General features: G+C 37.8%; 1 protein-coding gene across 1 annotated transcript in view; it reads right to left on the bottom strand.

Annotated features, from left to right (window-relative positions):
* Nucleotides 1–17,331, bottom strand: part of MYH15 (myosin heavy chain 15) — a 163,626-nt gene that overhangs the window by 65,427 nt on the left and 80,868 nt on the right. The window contains 1 exon segment of the mRNA XM_044669192.1: nucleotides 15,213–15,328. Within this exon segment, the coding sequence (XP_044525127.1) occupies nucleotides 15,213–15,328 (116 nt within the window).

Genomic DNA, 17,331 nt, shown 5'->3' with positions numbered 1-17,331 from the left:
AGGAGGAGGAGGAGGAGGAGGAGGAGGAGGAGGAGAAGGAGAAGAAGGAGAAGAAGGAGGAGGAGGAGGAGGAGGAGGAGGAGAAGGAGGAGGAAAAGGAGGAGAAGGAGGAGAAGGAGAAGGAGGAGGAGGAGGAGAAGGAGAAGGAAGAAGAAGACGAAGAGGAAGAGGAGGATTACCTGCTGAGTTTACAGTAATTTAGACAATAAGAAGAATTTGGAGTTTCTACTTTCTGAGCTAACAAAATTGTATCTGTAATGTTTTTGCTTAAGAGAAACTTGAGACGGACGCATTAGAATAGTGAGTCCATGCATATCCCTTATTTTTTAAGAGACTCTGTTCTAGTGGGAAAACCAACAGATTTTGAACAGGAAGACTTAGACTGGATCCCAGCTCTGTCACTTGACTAGATGTTTTACTTTGTCCAAATCACTTAACTTCTGTGGACATCAGTTTCCTCCTCTGTAAATGAAGTGATAAACTCCAGGGTCTATCCCAGGTCCAAGATTCCATGAATCTCTCCCAGCCCCTAGGATGGGTTATTTAAAGATAAATAAGGCCAAGAGGGGATCTGCTCTTAAGGACTTAACAATCAAGTTTTAAATAAAAAGTTAATTTCCCATGACAACATACCAGAATGTTTTAAGTCTAATTTTCTCTGCCCATGGTAGGTACTTAATATTTGTTGGATCTAACTGAATTGCACACAGCTCCTGCTGTATATCTTAGTTTTAGCCTCCTGACAGGAGGACTAGGGCAAAAAAATCACTCTAATTCCTGATACCCTGGGGCCAGCTCTGCATAAGAGAGAGCCTTTTACACATTCATGATGAGATTTGAGGCCGCTTCCCTGTCTAGATATATGCCCATAGGCTGCAATGAAGAGATACCCCAGTTCAAGAAGTCCCCTGTAAGTATGTTTTTGGCATCCATCAGTGAAATTACAGGCTGAAGATAATGGAGTAACTTGTTATGAAAAAAGAAAAATTTGGGGGGAGGGGAAAATTAGTTTTGTATGTGGGGTATAATATTATAAACACAAGACAATTTATAGACAAAAAGACTAATTCCCTACATCTAACATCCATCTCTGCAAAAAGTATATCTGCAACATTCATCCAGTCAACCCCAACATAGTCTCTCCCTTGAAATGTCATACAAGTTTTTCCAGAAAGACCTTTAGTGGGCAGGTAGGTGACTCAATGGATAGAGAACTAATCCAAAAAAATAGGAGGTCTTGGATTCAAATCTTCAAATCTGCCCTCAGACCCTTCCTGACAGAGTGACCCTGGGCAAGTCACTTAATCCCAGTTGTCTAGTCCTTATTGTTGTTTTGCCTTGGAATCCATATTTGGTATCAGTTCTAAGAGAGAAGGTAAGGTTTTCGTGCTTGTTTGTTTTTTAAAGAAGACCTCTGGATTATACATTTGTCTTGGGGTGTCCTCAGAAGGTGGTCAGTGATTAGCCAATAGAATAAAGTCTACAATGACCATTCAAATAGCAGGGGAAAGGCAGATGGAGAAATTATTCAAACTTCATTTTCTTTACTTTGACTTTTACATGATTGTTTGTATATTGCATCCATTGGAATGTGATCTCCTTAAGAACAGAGACTGTTTTAGCCTTTCTTTGTGAATTGTTAGCATTCTATCTCTAGTGCTTGGTATGTAGTAAGAGCTTAATTGAGGAACTATATTAAAGAAGGAACAGAAAGGAAACAACAAAGAATTAATTTAGAAAACAGAAGATGATCCTATGGAAACCCTAATTGGATTGGGTCTGAAAAGTAGGTGGACCAGTCACGCAAGACTATTAACAACTCATTAGGGAGCCTGAGTAATACAGTGGAACCCCAAGAGGAAAAACCCATGAGGAAGCCTTCTGGTAGGCTGAGTAGAGTTTGTATGGAGCAGCTATGGGGGGAAATGGACAAAAATCATAGAGGAGAAGGCATGAAGGGAGACGTGTGAATGGGCAGAGGGAGTTGTCTGCATGAATGAAATCACCAATCATGGGAGCATCGTATCAGGGAGGCTGCGAGATTTCTTTGTAGTCCTCCAGACTGTACAGCAATTTCATTTGCAAAGGATGAAAGCTTCCTGTTAGCTGCCCAGCAGTGAGCCTGCTGAGGTGCAGGCTCTCCACTGTGTACTGCTCATTAGCAAGTTCTATGAATGGGACAGAACTTAAGAGAAGCAAAAGGAGCCTTGTTTTTCCTCTCCTCATAGAAGCTAGCAGCATAAAGAGGAAAAAGTGTCAGGTGCTGGGTCAGAAAAAGATCATTTGGAATTTGAATTAGGACTGTCTAATTATGTCTAATAGAGTAAGCTTGTAAAGATCAAAGGCCTCTTTCACAAACACAAGAGGAACTGAGAGGTGGAGGGTGAGTAGATAGCTCATTCCCCAATGATAGGACATATGACAGATGGAGGCAGGTGGAGTCTCTGAACACAGGCAAAGAGGCATTGTGAAGAGAGTGCTTATAGTCAGGAGGACCCGAGTTCAAATCTCACATCAGACATGATAAGTCACTAAACCTCTCTGGGTCTTAATTTCCTCATTTGTAAAATGAAGGGGAATTATAGAACCCACTTCACAAGGTGGTTGCAGAGATTAAAAAGCACTTGGCAATCCCTATATACAAATGTCAATTGTTATGATAAGCAGAGGTTAGAATCAGAAAGCAGGGATGTTGTTTGTGCAGAAGTATTAGTATTTTCTTAATCCACTGCCTTGGTTGAATATTTCTCTTTCATCTGCACTTTTTTCTTTCAATTATTTTACTATTTCTTTCTGCAATCCTCTCCCACCTCCAATTCCTTTTCTTCTAAATGTCAGACTGGGATAAGGAATAAGGGTGGGAGGACTGTGATACAGACAGATATGGGTGGGTGAACTTAACAGGAATTCTAAATCTCTAACACTGGAGAAACCAAGTGGTGTTTTTACAGCACCAGAATATTTCTCTCAAAGCTACTTCTTCTAAGAGTCATTCAGAATAGCCTTGAGTCAAAATCCTCTACATGGGAATTTATTCTACTCAAACTTTCCATTGTTACAATAACAAATAGTTATGCAGTAGTTTTGCAACCATGCTCAACTCAATCGTAAATTGAAAGTGGTGGGATTTAATTTTTTTAAACATTTCATAAACATCTACTAGCAGACAAGTGTTTCAGAAGCTGTTCTTCATCAGTGTGACTATATATCTGCCAATATAGATTAAAGAAATCTTAAGAGATGACCTTGAGGAAATTTTCATTTCATAGGCAAATGAGACTCCATAGCCAAGAACAGTTTGCTAGAAAGTTCCTTTCCCTGGAGCACATACCCACAACTCAAGGAAGGGGTGGGGGGAGATAAATGAAAATGTGGCCAACTTAGCATCAAATAAAAAAAATTAAAAGGAAATCTCCCTTATATCATAACAAACACAATTATTTAACTGATAAAACATTAATTTAAAGCAAATTCCTCCTGCCATTATCATGTCTCTAGATCTGAGGAATGTTGGTATTATTCTTTCTAATTTGCCTGATTTCATTTTAAGAAACCTTTGTGAATTAATTAACTAATAAGGTCTGTAGGAACCAAAGTGGCAGTTAAAGATGTCAAATATGAGCTCAACTCTTGTTGCTTAGCAATGGGATGAATGGAGCCATCCTCTGCCAAAAAAGTATAAGACAACAGAGAAGGATGCCTGGTCAGAATTAAGCATCTTCATTTAACTCACTATGCTTCTGTCATGTTTCAGCTTTAGAGAAGTAAAAGAACTTTCTGGAAAATGATTACAAGAAGGAAAGGAGATGAGGTAGTCATTCATCACAGAAGCATCATTGGGTGCTTTGGTCTACATTAAGCATCTTGGTCTTTGTTAGCTAGCATCTTCCTCTCAGAGTAGTTGTAAAGATAGAATGAAATTACATTTGTCAAGTCAGTCAGTAAACATTTATGCAACATCAACTATGGGTTAGGTACTCTGCTAAGTCCTGGGAATACAAACACAAAAAAGAAAGACATTGCCTACCCTCAAGGAGCTTACAATCCACTGGGGGAAGATGACACATGAAGGAAGATGAAAAGTAAAAGGTCATGATGAAAAAGTCCAAAGCAGTGTAGGTAGATGGGAAATGAAGAGGTGGTGCCTCTCCTGGACACACTTCTTAAGCCAAAGTTTGGGGAGTTTTCCATTTCATCTTCCAATCAGAGGGGTCCCAGGGAGCAGGGGGTGGAGATGAGGTCTGAGTACCAAGCATTTTGCAAACCTTAAAGCTCTATATAAATGCTAACTATTATCGTGATTGTTGTTTCAGGATGTATTTAAAGTCTTCTTGCTTGGAGTCTTTTATGAAAAAAGAATAAACTACCTCATCAATGCTCTATCACATGACCTAGAAAGTAAGAACTGTACAAATTCTTGAAATTTGTAGAAAGCTAGAAAGTTCCTTTACCTGAAGTGTGCCCACAATTGAGAGGGGGGAAGATAAATGAAGATGTGTCCAAATCCAGTATCGAATGGAAAAAAAAATAAAAGTAAACCTCCATGATATCAAAATAAATATAATTATTTAACAGACTAAACTAATTTAAAATCTAAACCAAATAAAGTAGTCAAAGCCTTCATAGCCATCTGGGCTCTACTAAATGCAATCCCTTTGGACTTCTGTTATTAATATGTTGCATACAGTGCATGGTTCTTACACAAAAATGTAACTTCTATTTTCCCTTGGTTTGATTCAGTTTGGAATTTAGAAGGCATGACTGGTGTTTACTGAAGTCCTGGCATTCACCTAAATCGCAAGTCAAGCTTTCATATGTGAGTAGCTAGAGCTTCCTAACAAATAAAATTGTTACTCTCATATTCTTGTAGATGTCTAAGATTTAATTAATTGATCTCCAAGCAGACTATGAAAAGATGAGTAGATATTCCTAGCAGAAAGAATTCAGACAGCAACCAAACTCCCACTGTTAACAGTAACCACCAACAAGTAAGTGACAGTGATCATAAGACTTCAGGAAATCATATATAGTTCCCCCTAAGAAAAAGGTTAGAATCCCCTGGGTGGGGGAGTCAGACAAGTGTCTCTTCCTATGCACTTACTACCCAACCACCTCACTAACATTACCATCACCATTAGATCTCCAGATGAGATAAGTATAGTGGCAGCTCAAATTGACATAGCAAATTGTCTCAGGATCATGGTCCTCAAATCACTAGGCTTGGACAAACTATACCCTGGGGAACAGAAAGAGCTGACATATGTGATTTTTTAACCACTATCTTTCATTTCTGAAAAACTGTGAACAGAAGTGATACTGGATTGGAGATGGACAAGGGCAATCCCAATTGTCAGAAGAGGGAAGACAGTGGAGTCTGTGAACTATAGGCCAGAGAGATTAACTTTGGTTCCTGGAAAAATTATAGAATATAATATTGAGGGTATAGTTTATGAATTGGGAGATAAGGGAAATGCCACAGAAATTATCAAGTACCTTACCAAAATGCATTTGTCTCTCAAGATATTCTCTTGGACGATATTGAAACAAGTGCTCTACAGTGATGATATTTAGGAGGATTCAGAAATAATTGAATAGCCAGAGCAAATTATTCCTTAAATTGTTATACTAATATTTGTATTTACATGTTGAATCACTCCTATAGAACATAAGCTCCTTTGGGGTAAGGACTGTTTTTCATTTAATCCTGCTATTCCGGAATCTAGCAAGTACCAGTAGGCAGAGACTTAGGCATTAGAGTAATATCTAGCACAGCCTTAATAATGCTTTTTGTATTGGATTAGACCCAAAGAGTCCAAAACTAATAATTTGTATATGGCAGCCTGAAGGAGATATTTTAGAGAAGTATGCCAGGGTTATGTCTTTGGATTTTTGCAGCAGTTTCATCAATAACCCGTGGGAGAAAGAAGAGGTGGCATGCTAATCAAATCTCTTAACCTTTCAGGCTCAGTTTCCTCATCTGTAAAATAGATAATAGCAAAGTTGTGATGATCACATGAATTAATATATGTAAAGCATTTGTATTAGCTTGCATAGACATGTTACCTATCATTATGATCAGATTTGAAGATGTTACAAAGGAAAGTTAGTATGTTAGATAAAAAAATCAAGATCTAAGTTAGACCAATGGACTAAATCTAATGAGGCAAAATTTAGTAAGATAAATATCTAGTCACATCTCTTTTTATTTTTAACCTAAGTGCATGAAATTACACCACTTTGCATAAAAAGCATCCAGGGTCTTAGTCAGCTGTAATCTTGGCATGACTCAAACGTATGTTAGACAAGAAAACTCATACCAGTTTAGGCTGCATCGAGAGGCCTAGCATTTAGAACCAGGAAGATGATGAGCCTGTGGGAGTGAACACATATAGAATATTGTATTGTTCTGCATTTTAGGAAAGACATCAACAAGTTGGGACATATGCCATCAGGATGCTGAGAGAACAGAAGGGACTAAAGACTGGGTGAAAAAAACTATGCATAATGGAAAGAATGTAACATTTGAGTAGTCACATTGAGATGGAATCCCATTTTTACTATTTTTTATGCCAAATTTTAATTACATTTTTTCCAGACTACATATCAATACAATTTTTAAAAAAATTTTTATTTTTCCACAATTACATGTAAAAATAATTTAAGCATTCATTTAAAAATTTTGAGTTTCAGATTCTTTCCCTCCTTTGATATAATTTTTAATAATCATTTTCTGACATTTTGCAATCCATGTTTTCCCCCTCTTTCTTTCCTTCCCGTCTCCAAGATAGCAGGTAATATGATATGGATTGTATGTGGGCTATCATACAATATATATTTCTACATTCATCATGTTTTGTATTGCTTATATAAGAAAAAAAACTCATGAAGGAGATAGTGCAAATGGTATGCTTCAATCTGCATTAGACTTCATTAGTTCCTTCTATGGTGGTGAATGGCTTTATAACTACTAGGTCTGTATCCCAAAGAGTTCAGAGATAGGGGGAAAGGATCTATTTGTACAAAAACATTTATAGTACCTTTTGTGTGTGTGTGTGGTGGCAAAGAATTGGAACGTGAAGGGATGTCCATCAACTGGGAGATGATTGAACAAGTCATGTACATAATTTTAATGGAATACATAATTGTAATTGAATATTGTGCCTTAAGGAATAGCAAACAGGATGATCACAAAAACCTGGAAAGACATATGAAGGGATGCAAAGTGAAGAGAACAGAACCAGGAGGATGTTGTACATAGTAACAGCAAAAATGTACAATGGATGGTCGATCAACTGCGAATGACTTAATTATTACCAACAAAGCAAGAATCCAAGACAAGGTCAAGAAACTCATGATGAAAAAGGCTATCATCTTCTCTGTCTGAGGGACCATGAGTCAGTCATTTTACTGCTCCAAGTCTCAGTTTCTTCAGCTATAAAATGATGGATTTAGTCTCAGTGCCCCCTTGAGGCCACTTCCTGTCCAAAGATCCTATACTCCTAAGAATGAAGGATGTTTAGTAAAGAGAAGTTTTGGTGAGGGTTAGATCAGGGACATCATAGCTATATCCAGCTATTTGAAAGTCTATGATCTGAAAATAGTAGGCTTGTACTATTTGACACAGAAGGTAGAACGAGAAGCAAATAATGGAAATTGAAGAGAGACAGATTTGAGTTGGATGTAAGGAAATCATCCTTATGGCTCAGTGGATAGGGTGCTGAGCCTAGAGTCAGAAAGACCTGAGTTGAAATCAGTCTCAGATACTTCCTAGCTATGTGACTGAGCAAGAAACTCTACCTCTGATTGCCTGACAAAAGGATCTACTGGAGAAGTATATGGCAAACTGCTCTAGTATCCTTGCCAGGAAAACCCCATGGTCCACAAGGTCACAAAGAGTCAGACATGTCTGAGCAACTGAATGGCAACAAAAAACAACTAGGAAACCATACACCCTAGTAAGAATAGTTCAAAAGTGGAATGGGAAAAAATGGATTCCCCATCACTAGATGGTTTTAAGCAAAGATTGAATGACTGCTTGTCACAGATGATACCGTATTAGCCCAAATATAGTGCAATATTTTCCCCAAAAAATGTACCTTTGAAACTTGCATTTGCACTATATTAGAGCACTTCCAGCTTTGAAACCATAAGTTGTGTTTTGTGTACCTCAACATACGTAAAAAGCATGGCTATCTTCTGGGGCAGATGGGAAATGCCGGCCAAACACCTGTTTGTTTTGATATTACATCAAATGTCACTGTTAATACTAAAGGCACCAAATCAGTGTTGATTAAAACCACTGGAAATGAGAAAATTGGAATGACCATCATGCTTGTAGTCACAGTTGACAGATGAAAACTGACTCCTTGCGTAATTCTAAGGCATAAAATATTACCTAAGGAAAAGTTACCATCAGGAGTGACCTTTCATGTGCAGGAAGAGGGATGGATGAATTAAGAACTTGTGTTAGATTGGTCAAATGTGGTCTGGGGTAGGTGTCCCTGTGCATAACTATGCCAGAGAGCAATGTTCATACTTGACATGTTTAAGGGTCACCTGACTGAAAATGTGAAGCAGAGAATTGCTGAAATGTGCATGGACCTATTTGTTATTCTAGGAAGAATGACATCACAATTACAAGTGTTAGATGTAGTCATTAAAAAGCCATTCAAAGACCACTTTAGGAAAGAATACCACAAATCACAAATTTACTCCACTGGGAAAAATAAAGAAACCATTGGTCACTGTATTAGGGAACTGGGTCAGAACCACTTGGGACAAAATCTCCACCAAGTCCTTTGTCGTTGGATTTTTAAAATGTTGTATATCAAACAGTATGGATGGTAATGAAGATCGTGTTTTGTGGGAAGAAGAGGGTGACGGCAATGACTTGAATGATGTTTCCACTTTGGGAGATGAGGAAATAGAAGAGGAAGGAGAACATGATTAAATATTGGAAGGTAGTTTCTCACAAGTACCTATAAAAGTAATACATATTCAATAAAAGTGTTGGCATTAAAACTTCTTTAACTTGTTTTCAGGACCTTGAAAAAACTTTGAATATAAAGTGCCTGCATTATTCATGAGTTAAGAGAAAGTTGTAATTTAAAAGGAGAAAATAAAATGGGTGTTTCCTCTTTCTGAGTTACCCTTCAAAATATTATACTGAGGGGTTTACTGTTCAGGTTTCAGTTGGATAGATGACCTCTGAGAGCCTTTTCAACCTTAAGATTCTGAACATTCTTAGGTATAGAACTGGTTACATTTCACTTTTTTTTTTAAAACCCTTACTTTCTGTCTTAGTAACAACTCTAAGACAGAAGGGCAAGGGCTAGGAAAATGGGAGTCACACAGCTAGGAAGTGTCTTAGACAAGATTTGAACCCAAATCTTCCCAACTCCAGCCCTGGCACTCTCTCCACTGGACCATCTAACTGTCCCCACATTGCACCTCTAAATAACTTAAAAGAAAGATTCTTGTAGCCTATTGAGAGAAGTTCAGACTCTTGTCCTCTGGTATCTGCCAACATATTTTTCTGCCTTTAATCAAACTCTTTTACTTCATATAAACCATACTTAATTGGATTATTTGCTTTCCTTTATACACACTCCATACTTCAGAACTTTTGTTGTCTTTTTCTGAAGTCTCTTTTGCATTTAAAAATTATTTTGTATTATAGTTGGGGGAAATATGTGTACAAATGACATCAAGCTTCCTGAGGGCAAGAACTTATCTTTGTATCTCTCCCACTGGAAAAAATGCTTTGCACATAAATAAATGTGAATTAAACCACATTCTTATGGATCAATTTACTACTAAGCAGTTTTAGATAGCCTAGCTTTTGGGGGACCGGTAAGTGGCACAATGGGTAGAATTCTAGGTCTGGAGTCAGGATGATCTGAGTTCAAATTCAGCCTCACATACTTTCAGGCTGTTGAACCTAGACAACTCACTTAACCCTGTTTCACTCAGTTACTCAGTTTCCTCATATGTAAAATAAGTCCTCCAATATCTTTGCCAAGAAAACCTCCAAAAAAGGATCAGATTCAACTGAAAAACTAAACAACCACCACTTCGTTTTATGATTGGTTTCTTTGATTTTAATGTTACCATCCCCTCTTGTTTTGAGGATATTTTTATTCTCTGTTCCTGGGATCTGGTCCAATCCTTCTAGGTCCCTTGATCTACCATGACTTAGGAGCCATTACATGTTCATACACAGTAGCATAAACTTTGCCATTGTGGCATTCCAGGAACACTGTCATGTGACTTGAGTGGCTCACAACCACCCAGAGTGGAGATGGATTATCGAGACATTCTTGTGTCTGTGCTGAATGTATCTATTATTATAAGTGCTATGAATCACTGATGAAAACTCTTAAATAGCTCAGCCACCACTCTCCTCCCTCCCCATTGTTGAGTTCTCCATTTCTCATGCCTAGCTTTCAGTACTTTCTTCTCCAAACTGTTAGAAAGCTGTTTAGATCTACTGCTTCCTTTGCACTGAGATTATAATAACAGGCAAATTGCTCCATAGCACTCACATGTGCCTGATGAGATACAGCCTCTCTGAGGATTCATTTTTCCTTAGATGGGTTTATTTATAGGTAGTCATTTGACACTACCTGATATCGTTTTATTTAACTGTGCAAGGAGGCATTTATTTTCCTCCTCCTCAAAGTAGGGCAACTCTTGAATCCTAGGTTTTTTGTCTTTCATCAAGAAAGTCCATTTGAACATTGATGTAGGACTTTAGAAGCAGAAATGAATCAATCACTACCATCCATTGTTTAGGCCGAAATTTTCACATTCTAGGGCATAGGTAACCAATGCATGAGTCATAGCTGAATTTTATTTGACATACTCATTAAAAACTTGACCTATGTAAGAGTTTCATTCAACAATGGTCTGTGGAAATCAGTCAATTACAGAGTGTATGTATGTGTGTGTGTTTGTGTGTGCATGAACAGTTTTGAATTTATAAAAACTTTTTCCTTTTTATTTTAAAAAATATTTTCCAAACATATGATGAATCTGACAGATGAACTATAGGCTTGAATTTCTTTCTTCTCTTGCCCATGGATAAAGCATTCTTCCTAATAATTGAGGAGACAATTGAGAGAAAAGATCGAAGGCATACATACATGTGCATTACTTATTGAGTGTGTCTTTAAAAGGCTTCTTCTGACCTCTGTGTGAGTGTTTGCCTTTTGTGAGTTCTCTGTAGTAGTCTTCTAGGCAAATGTGCATTTCAAACAACATGATCAATCCATGGGAGTTGCATCCTGTGGAGTAGAGTCTGAATGGTTGATAGTTCAGCTCAAGAAAGGACCTCAGGGTCTGATATCTGATCTCACCAGGTGATCTTCAGAATCTTCTTAAGACAATTCAGATGGAAGCCATTCAGTGTCTTGGCATGGCACTGGTAGACACCAGTTTCACAGATAAACAACAAAGAGGTCAGCACAACAACTCTGTAGACCTTCAATTTGGTAGGCAGCCTACTACCTCTTCTCTCTCACACATTCCTTCAGAGCCTTCCCAAAAGAGCTAGCTCTGCCAATGCATGCATCAACTTCATTATCTATGGACATCCCTGGAAAGCATACTGCCAAGGAAAGTGAACTATCCACAGGATTCAAAACTTCTCCATTTGCTGTAACCAATGCTGGCTGGTGCACTTCTGTATCTCAGTCTCAGAGGCTGCACTGATTGCACAATAATCTTCTAACAGAAAGCCATGCACCAATTGTCTTTCATCTTTAGTCTTAGATATATGGGGTATCCAGGGAAGACTAATATCTCTGTTGTGTGGGCTTGCCAAGCCCTTCTTTTAAGGCTGCTTTCCTCCTTTGGTGGCCACCTGCCACTCAGTTCTCACTCATGGCTCCAAGAAGCTGTAACAAGTACAACTACACCTTGGTAAAACCATCTCAGTAGTTGGACTAAACCAGAGGGTAATCAACATGTCTTGGACCTGTCAGTGAACTATAAAATGTCTAGCACAAGCATGTGAAGACTTCTTCCCCCAGTAGGATGAACAGATGAGAATGATTTGTTCCAATGGCCATGAAGGTGGTGGAAGCAAGCTGTGGAGCAGTTAGAGCTTGGTTAGACATCAAAGATGCCAAGGTCATCCACTGCATCCCAAGCCATCACCAGCTGTCTTGATTTTTGCTTTGTCACTTGCCTTCGATGACTGGAAAAGAGACCGAAGCTGATGATTTTGTCCAATTCTGCCTCACTTAAATTCAGTAGAGTCAAAAGACATATCTCATACCATTTTACCATTTAAAATTTTAATTCATATATAAATATGATAAAAGAAGATGCACTACCATCTCTTTGCCACTGTATCATAAGGATCATAGAGGTCTTCTTCATTTGCTTTATGACTGAAACTATCTATGGATAACAACATCATCAATAACAACAATAGCTAACATTTATATACTGCTTATTATGTGCAAGACACTGTGCCAAGAGCTTTATAATTATTATTTCATTTGATTGTCACCAAAGCCTTGGGTGGTAGGTGCTATTATCTCCTTTTTCAAAGGAGGAAACTGAGGCAAATAGGTTAAGTGACTTGCCCAGGGTCACATAACTAAGAAGTATGAGTTCCTCAAGAATGGGTGCTGGCTTGCTTTTCTGTTTATAGCCCCAGCTCTTAGCCCTGTGCTTAGAACATAGTAAACATTTAATAAATGCCCTTTGATTCATTCTTTCAAATTGTATAGAAAAGGTAATCACAAAATTCCTTGTGTTTATAATAATACCTTTCATCTATAAAGTTGGAAGGGCTTTGCAAACAGATTCGCTGATCTTTGTCACCGCCTGCAGAGAAAAGGCTCCTTTTATTCTCCTCATTTAACTAACGGACTGCGAAATGGCATATTTAACATCCTCAGCATGTTATAGTAAGCACTCAGGGGTGTGGATTCTTTCCTTGGCTCAGTTTTTAAATTTAGTGGCCTGACTACTTAGCTAATCTGCTTCAACAGAGATTCAAGAAGTCACTTAGATCTCTGCCTTCACGCCAATGCAACCAGATGCTGTAAAGTAAGCAATGGGTCCCTGGGGAACAACAGCATGTATAGTAAGCTAAAGTTCTATTGCTATACAACAACCGAAACCTTTCTTACTTTAAGGGTTATTTTTTAAAGCTCTTACTTTCTGCTTTAAACTTAATACTGTTTATTGGTTCCAAGGCAGAAGAGTGGTAAGGGCTTGGCAATGGGGGTTAAGTGACTTGCCCAGGGTCACACAGTTAGGAAATGTTTAAGGCCAGATTTGAACCTAGGACCTCCTGTCTGTAGGCTGGGCTCTCAATCCACTGAGCCACCTAGCTTAGGTGCACCCTGTTTTAAGGTCGATGTCAGTCAGCTAACAGTTATTGCAGTGATTCTCAAAAATACTTTTTTTGCTCCCAGAATCATAACACTTGAAATGTTTAAGTGGGCATCAACCCAGGAAAACTGGGAGATCTACACATCAATCCGCTAGATAATAAGTGTTTATTAAGCACCCAGTATGTGCCAACCACTGGGGGAAAAAAGGAGGCAAATGACAGCCTTCGCCCTTACAGAGGTCGTGATTTAAGGGGGAGAGAATGGACGAACAACTATGTATTAACGAGGAAATTATTAGAGGGAGAGCACCAGAATTTAGAGGTATCGAAACAGGTTTCCTATAAAGGAGGGATTTTACCGAGGACGTGAAGGAAATCAAGGAATCCAGGAGTCAGACATGGAGGAGAGTATTTCAGGTCTAGGGGGCAGCCAGAGAAAACACCCTGAGCCCAGAGAGGGAATACAATTGCACTTCAAAAAGTTGTCATTTTTGTTGAGTTCTTTATAAGTTAAAGTATTCCTAGAACTGAAGTTCTTGTACTATTATACTACATAATATTATGTATTATACTTCTACTATTATACTTATACTACATTATTAGCTATTATACTTGTACTGCATAATATAATGATGATGATGATGATGATGATGATGATGATGCTACTTCTGTAATATACAGCTAGTGACACAATGGTTAGAGTGGAGTCAGGAAACCTCATCATCTTCATGAGTTCAAATCTGGCCTCAGACACTCACTATCTATTTGACCCCAGGCAAGCCACTTAACTCTACCTCTGTTCCTCATCTGTAAAATGGGCTAGAGAAGGAAATGGCCAACCACTTCAATATATTTGCCAAGAAAACAACTAATGGAGTCACAAGGAGTTAGACATGAGTGAAAAATAATAACAATATGCAATATGCTTGCCTATTAGGCAGGTTTTATCAGTTTCATGAATATATGCCCCATACTTCCATAAGTTGGATAAGAAATGTATTTTAAGTCAAATTATTTGTAATTTTAAAAATCTGGAATTGTATCTCATCAAAAATTTTATAGTCTAGTGAAATTCATGGCACACTGATGTGCTACCACACCCCCTTTGAGAAATATTGCTATATTGAACATTCACTATAGGTAAAGGCATAATTTTTTAGTTATTATCAAAGAAATTATAGACATGATCACTCCCCTATAATCTCAGGGTAGAAAGAAGACAACACATGAAAGGAAAGTACATCCTCCCACCACCACCAACTGTTGTATAGTCATTTTAGTTGTGTCCAACCCTCTGTGATGTCATATGGGATTTTCTTGGCAGAAATACTGATACGTTTGCCATTTCCTTCTCCAGCTCATTTTACAGATGAGTAAACTAAGGCAAATAGGGTTAAGTGAGTTGACAAGAGTTACATAACTAGGAAATGTCTGAGGTCAGATTTGAACTGAGAGTTCTTGACTCCACATCTGGCACTCTATCTACTATGTTACCTATATAGGTACCCCTTCCCCTTATAACATCAAAGACTATATATATAATAAAGTTGTTCAGGCTAGTAGCCATGACAAAGCCAACTCTCTCTCTCTCTCTCTCTCTCTCTCTCTCTCTCTCTGTCTCTTGCACACATGCACACATACATACACACAAATACATACATATACATGTTCATTCCATGAAAGAAAGGCTACTGAAATGATTGTTTGAACATACAGAGATTCTGGGTTAGTGTGTTCAATTTTGACATGTTAAATGAGAACAAGAAGAGCAGTGTGACTATAAATACATAATGAGTTCAGTTTGGTGAAGGCTAATGGAGGAATTACATAGTGACTACCTCATTATATCAGTCTTAAATACCTCAAGTTTTCAATTTCTTCTTCTTTTTCTACAAGTTTCCTTTCAAGTTCTACTTTGGCCTCCAAGACCTCAAACTGGAAATGAAGAATTTTGCTCTCTTCACGTTCCAGGACTCCCTGAAATAAAATACACAAAATGGAATCATATGATTTTAGAACCAAATTTAGAGATTTATATTTTATTTTTGTGAGAAAGTAACATCATATCAGCCAATAAAACAGTGTTTATTAAGCACCTATCCAATCCCCAAAACTGTGATAGGTGCTCAGAATACAAGTACAGTAAAGGAACAGTCCCAGCTCTCATAAAGCTTACATTTTATTAGCATACACTGGTTTGAGGACAAAAGGATTCTTTGGAGTTCTTAGGGGAAAAAATATTGGATTTTAACTAACCTCGTTCAAGGATCAGAGGTAATCTAGTCGTCTGGTCTACATTATAACTTTTGTTATACATCCTCAGTGTGTTGTTCCAACTGCTATTTAACTATTGGACTTTTTAAGGTAGGAAATAGAAAAAATAATCATAGTTGAGACTGAAGCCTTGTATTCCTTTGAAAAATCCAAAGACAGCAAATTCCTAGGATTAGGTGATATGTATACATGCAAGGTAAGGTCCAAACAAAATCATTGAGAAGTTCATGAAGCTATTCAATAGATTCTCAGAAATGTTAGAAGCAAGATTATAAAGTCATTAATATATTCACAACTAAGAGAGGCAGATAGTGGAATGCAGTAGAAAGGGTTCCAAATTAGAGAGCTGGGATGTTTAAAATTGTATTCCCTGCTCTGCTACTAACTAATGTTATGACCTTGGCCAAAATCCTTAATATTTGCCTACTTTGGTTTTTTCATTAAGTACAATAGGACCCAGCTCGAAGATCTCCGAAGTCCTTTGCAATACCCAAACTGTTATTCTTTAGAGGAAGACACTTCTGAAAAATGGTCATTTTGTTTTTGCCTCTTGGATATTTTAAAAATAGACATGGGCAAGATATTGGGAATTTTAGTCATGCTCACCTCCCAGCACTTTGATTTCTAATCTTTCCCCTCAATCAAAAGGAAACAAGCTTTTAAAAAAAAACAACCAACATTAGATGGCTGTTTCCTCAGATTGAGCCCATATAGCTCCTGCAGGAGAAACAGTATAACCTCTAACCTTGTAGAATTCACTGAAAAAAAAAGTTTAATAAAAGAGCTGGAGGTGACCTCGGATAACAATTTAGTTGAGGTTTCTCAGAATGTTTCTGATAAGGTTTCTCATAAAGGTTTGCCCAGAAAAAGAAGGCAGTTGTACAAATTGATGGACTCCAAGTTGATTAAGCTTTCATGAATATGGCTGGTGAGAATCAAATACATGTGGGCAGAGAATAATGCCATCTAGTGGTAGCAAATGGCTCCAGAAATGCAATTTTAACAAGAGGCATGGGCTAGACTGCTTAGGAGACTAATAATACAAAACGTTTATAAGGGGTGATCTGATACTGCTGACCAAAACTATTTCCCCTTGCAGCCAGTTGTGGTGTCTTAAATTTCGACCATTTTCCATGTACTCCTTTGGATCAAAGTATCATCTCCAGAAAGCCGCTTTCACATTGGCAAATACGTTACCTTGGAATAATAACATTCTTATCCTCATAGTTCCCCCTCTGCCACTATCTAACTACTCTAATTAGATTATAACCTTCTTGAAGGCTAGAACTGCTTCTTAATTCTTTTGATTTTCTTCAACCTAATTTCATCTAGTGCCAGTCCTTCTTATTATCAGGTGTCCCCTACTATTAATATGAAAGACTTCATGTAACGTTTGTGCATGAAAGGAAACCAAGGCTTACCACCTAATAAGTTCACTTGTCTGTAAAGTGGTCTACTGAACTTCAAGCTCTTTTAAGGAAGAAAACATCATTTCTTAATTTTCGTATCTCTGCCAATGTCTACAAGAGTAACTACGTTGCATGCAGATAACACTGAATAGCTTTTTTTTTTAAGAATTCTCTAACCCTATAGAAAGAGAAACACCATTTAAAATCACCCTAGACAATATAAAATACTTAGGAATCTATCTACCAAAACAAACACAGCAATTATATGAAAACAACTACAAAACACTTTCCAAACAA

Source organism: Gracilinanus agilis, chromosome 3, assembly GCF_016433145.1.
Source record: "Gracilinanus agilis isolate LMUSP501 chromosome 3, AgileGrace, whole genome shotgun sequence".
Lineage (NCBI taxonomy): Eukaryota > Metazoa > Chordata > Mammalia > Didelphimorphia > Didelphidae > Gracilinanus > Gracilinanus agilis.
The sequence above is the reverse complement of the archived record's forward strand: the minus strand, read 5'-3'. Positions and strand labels throughout refer to the sequence as shown.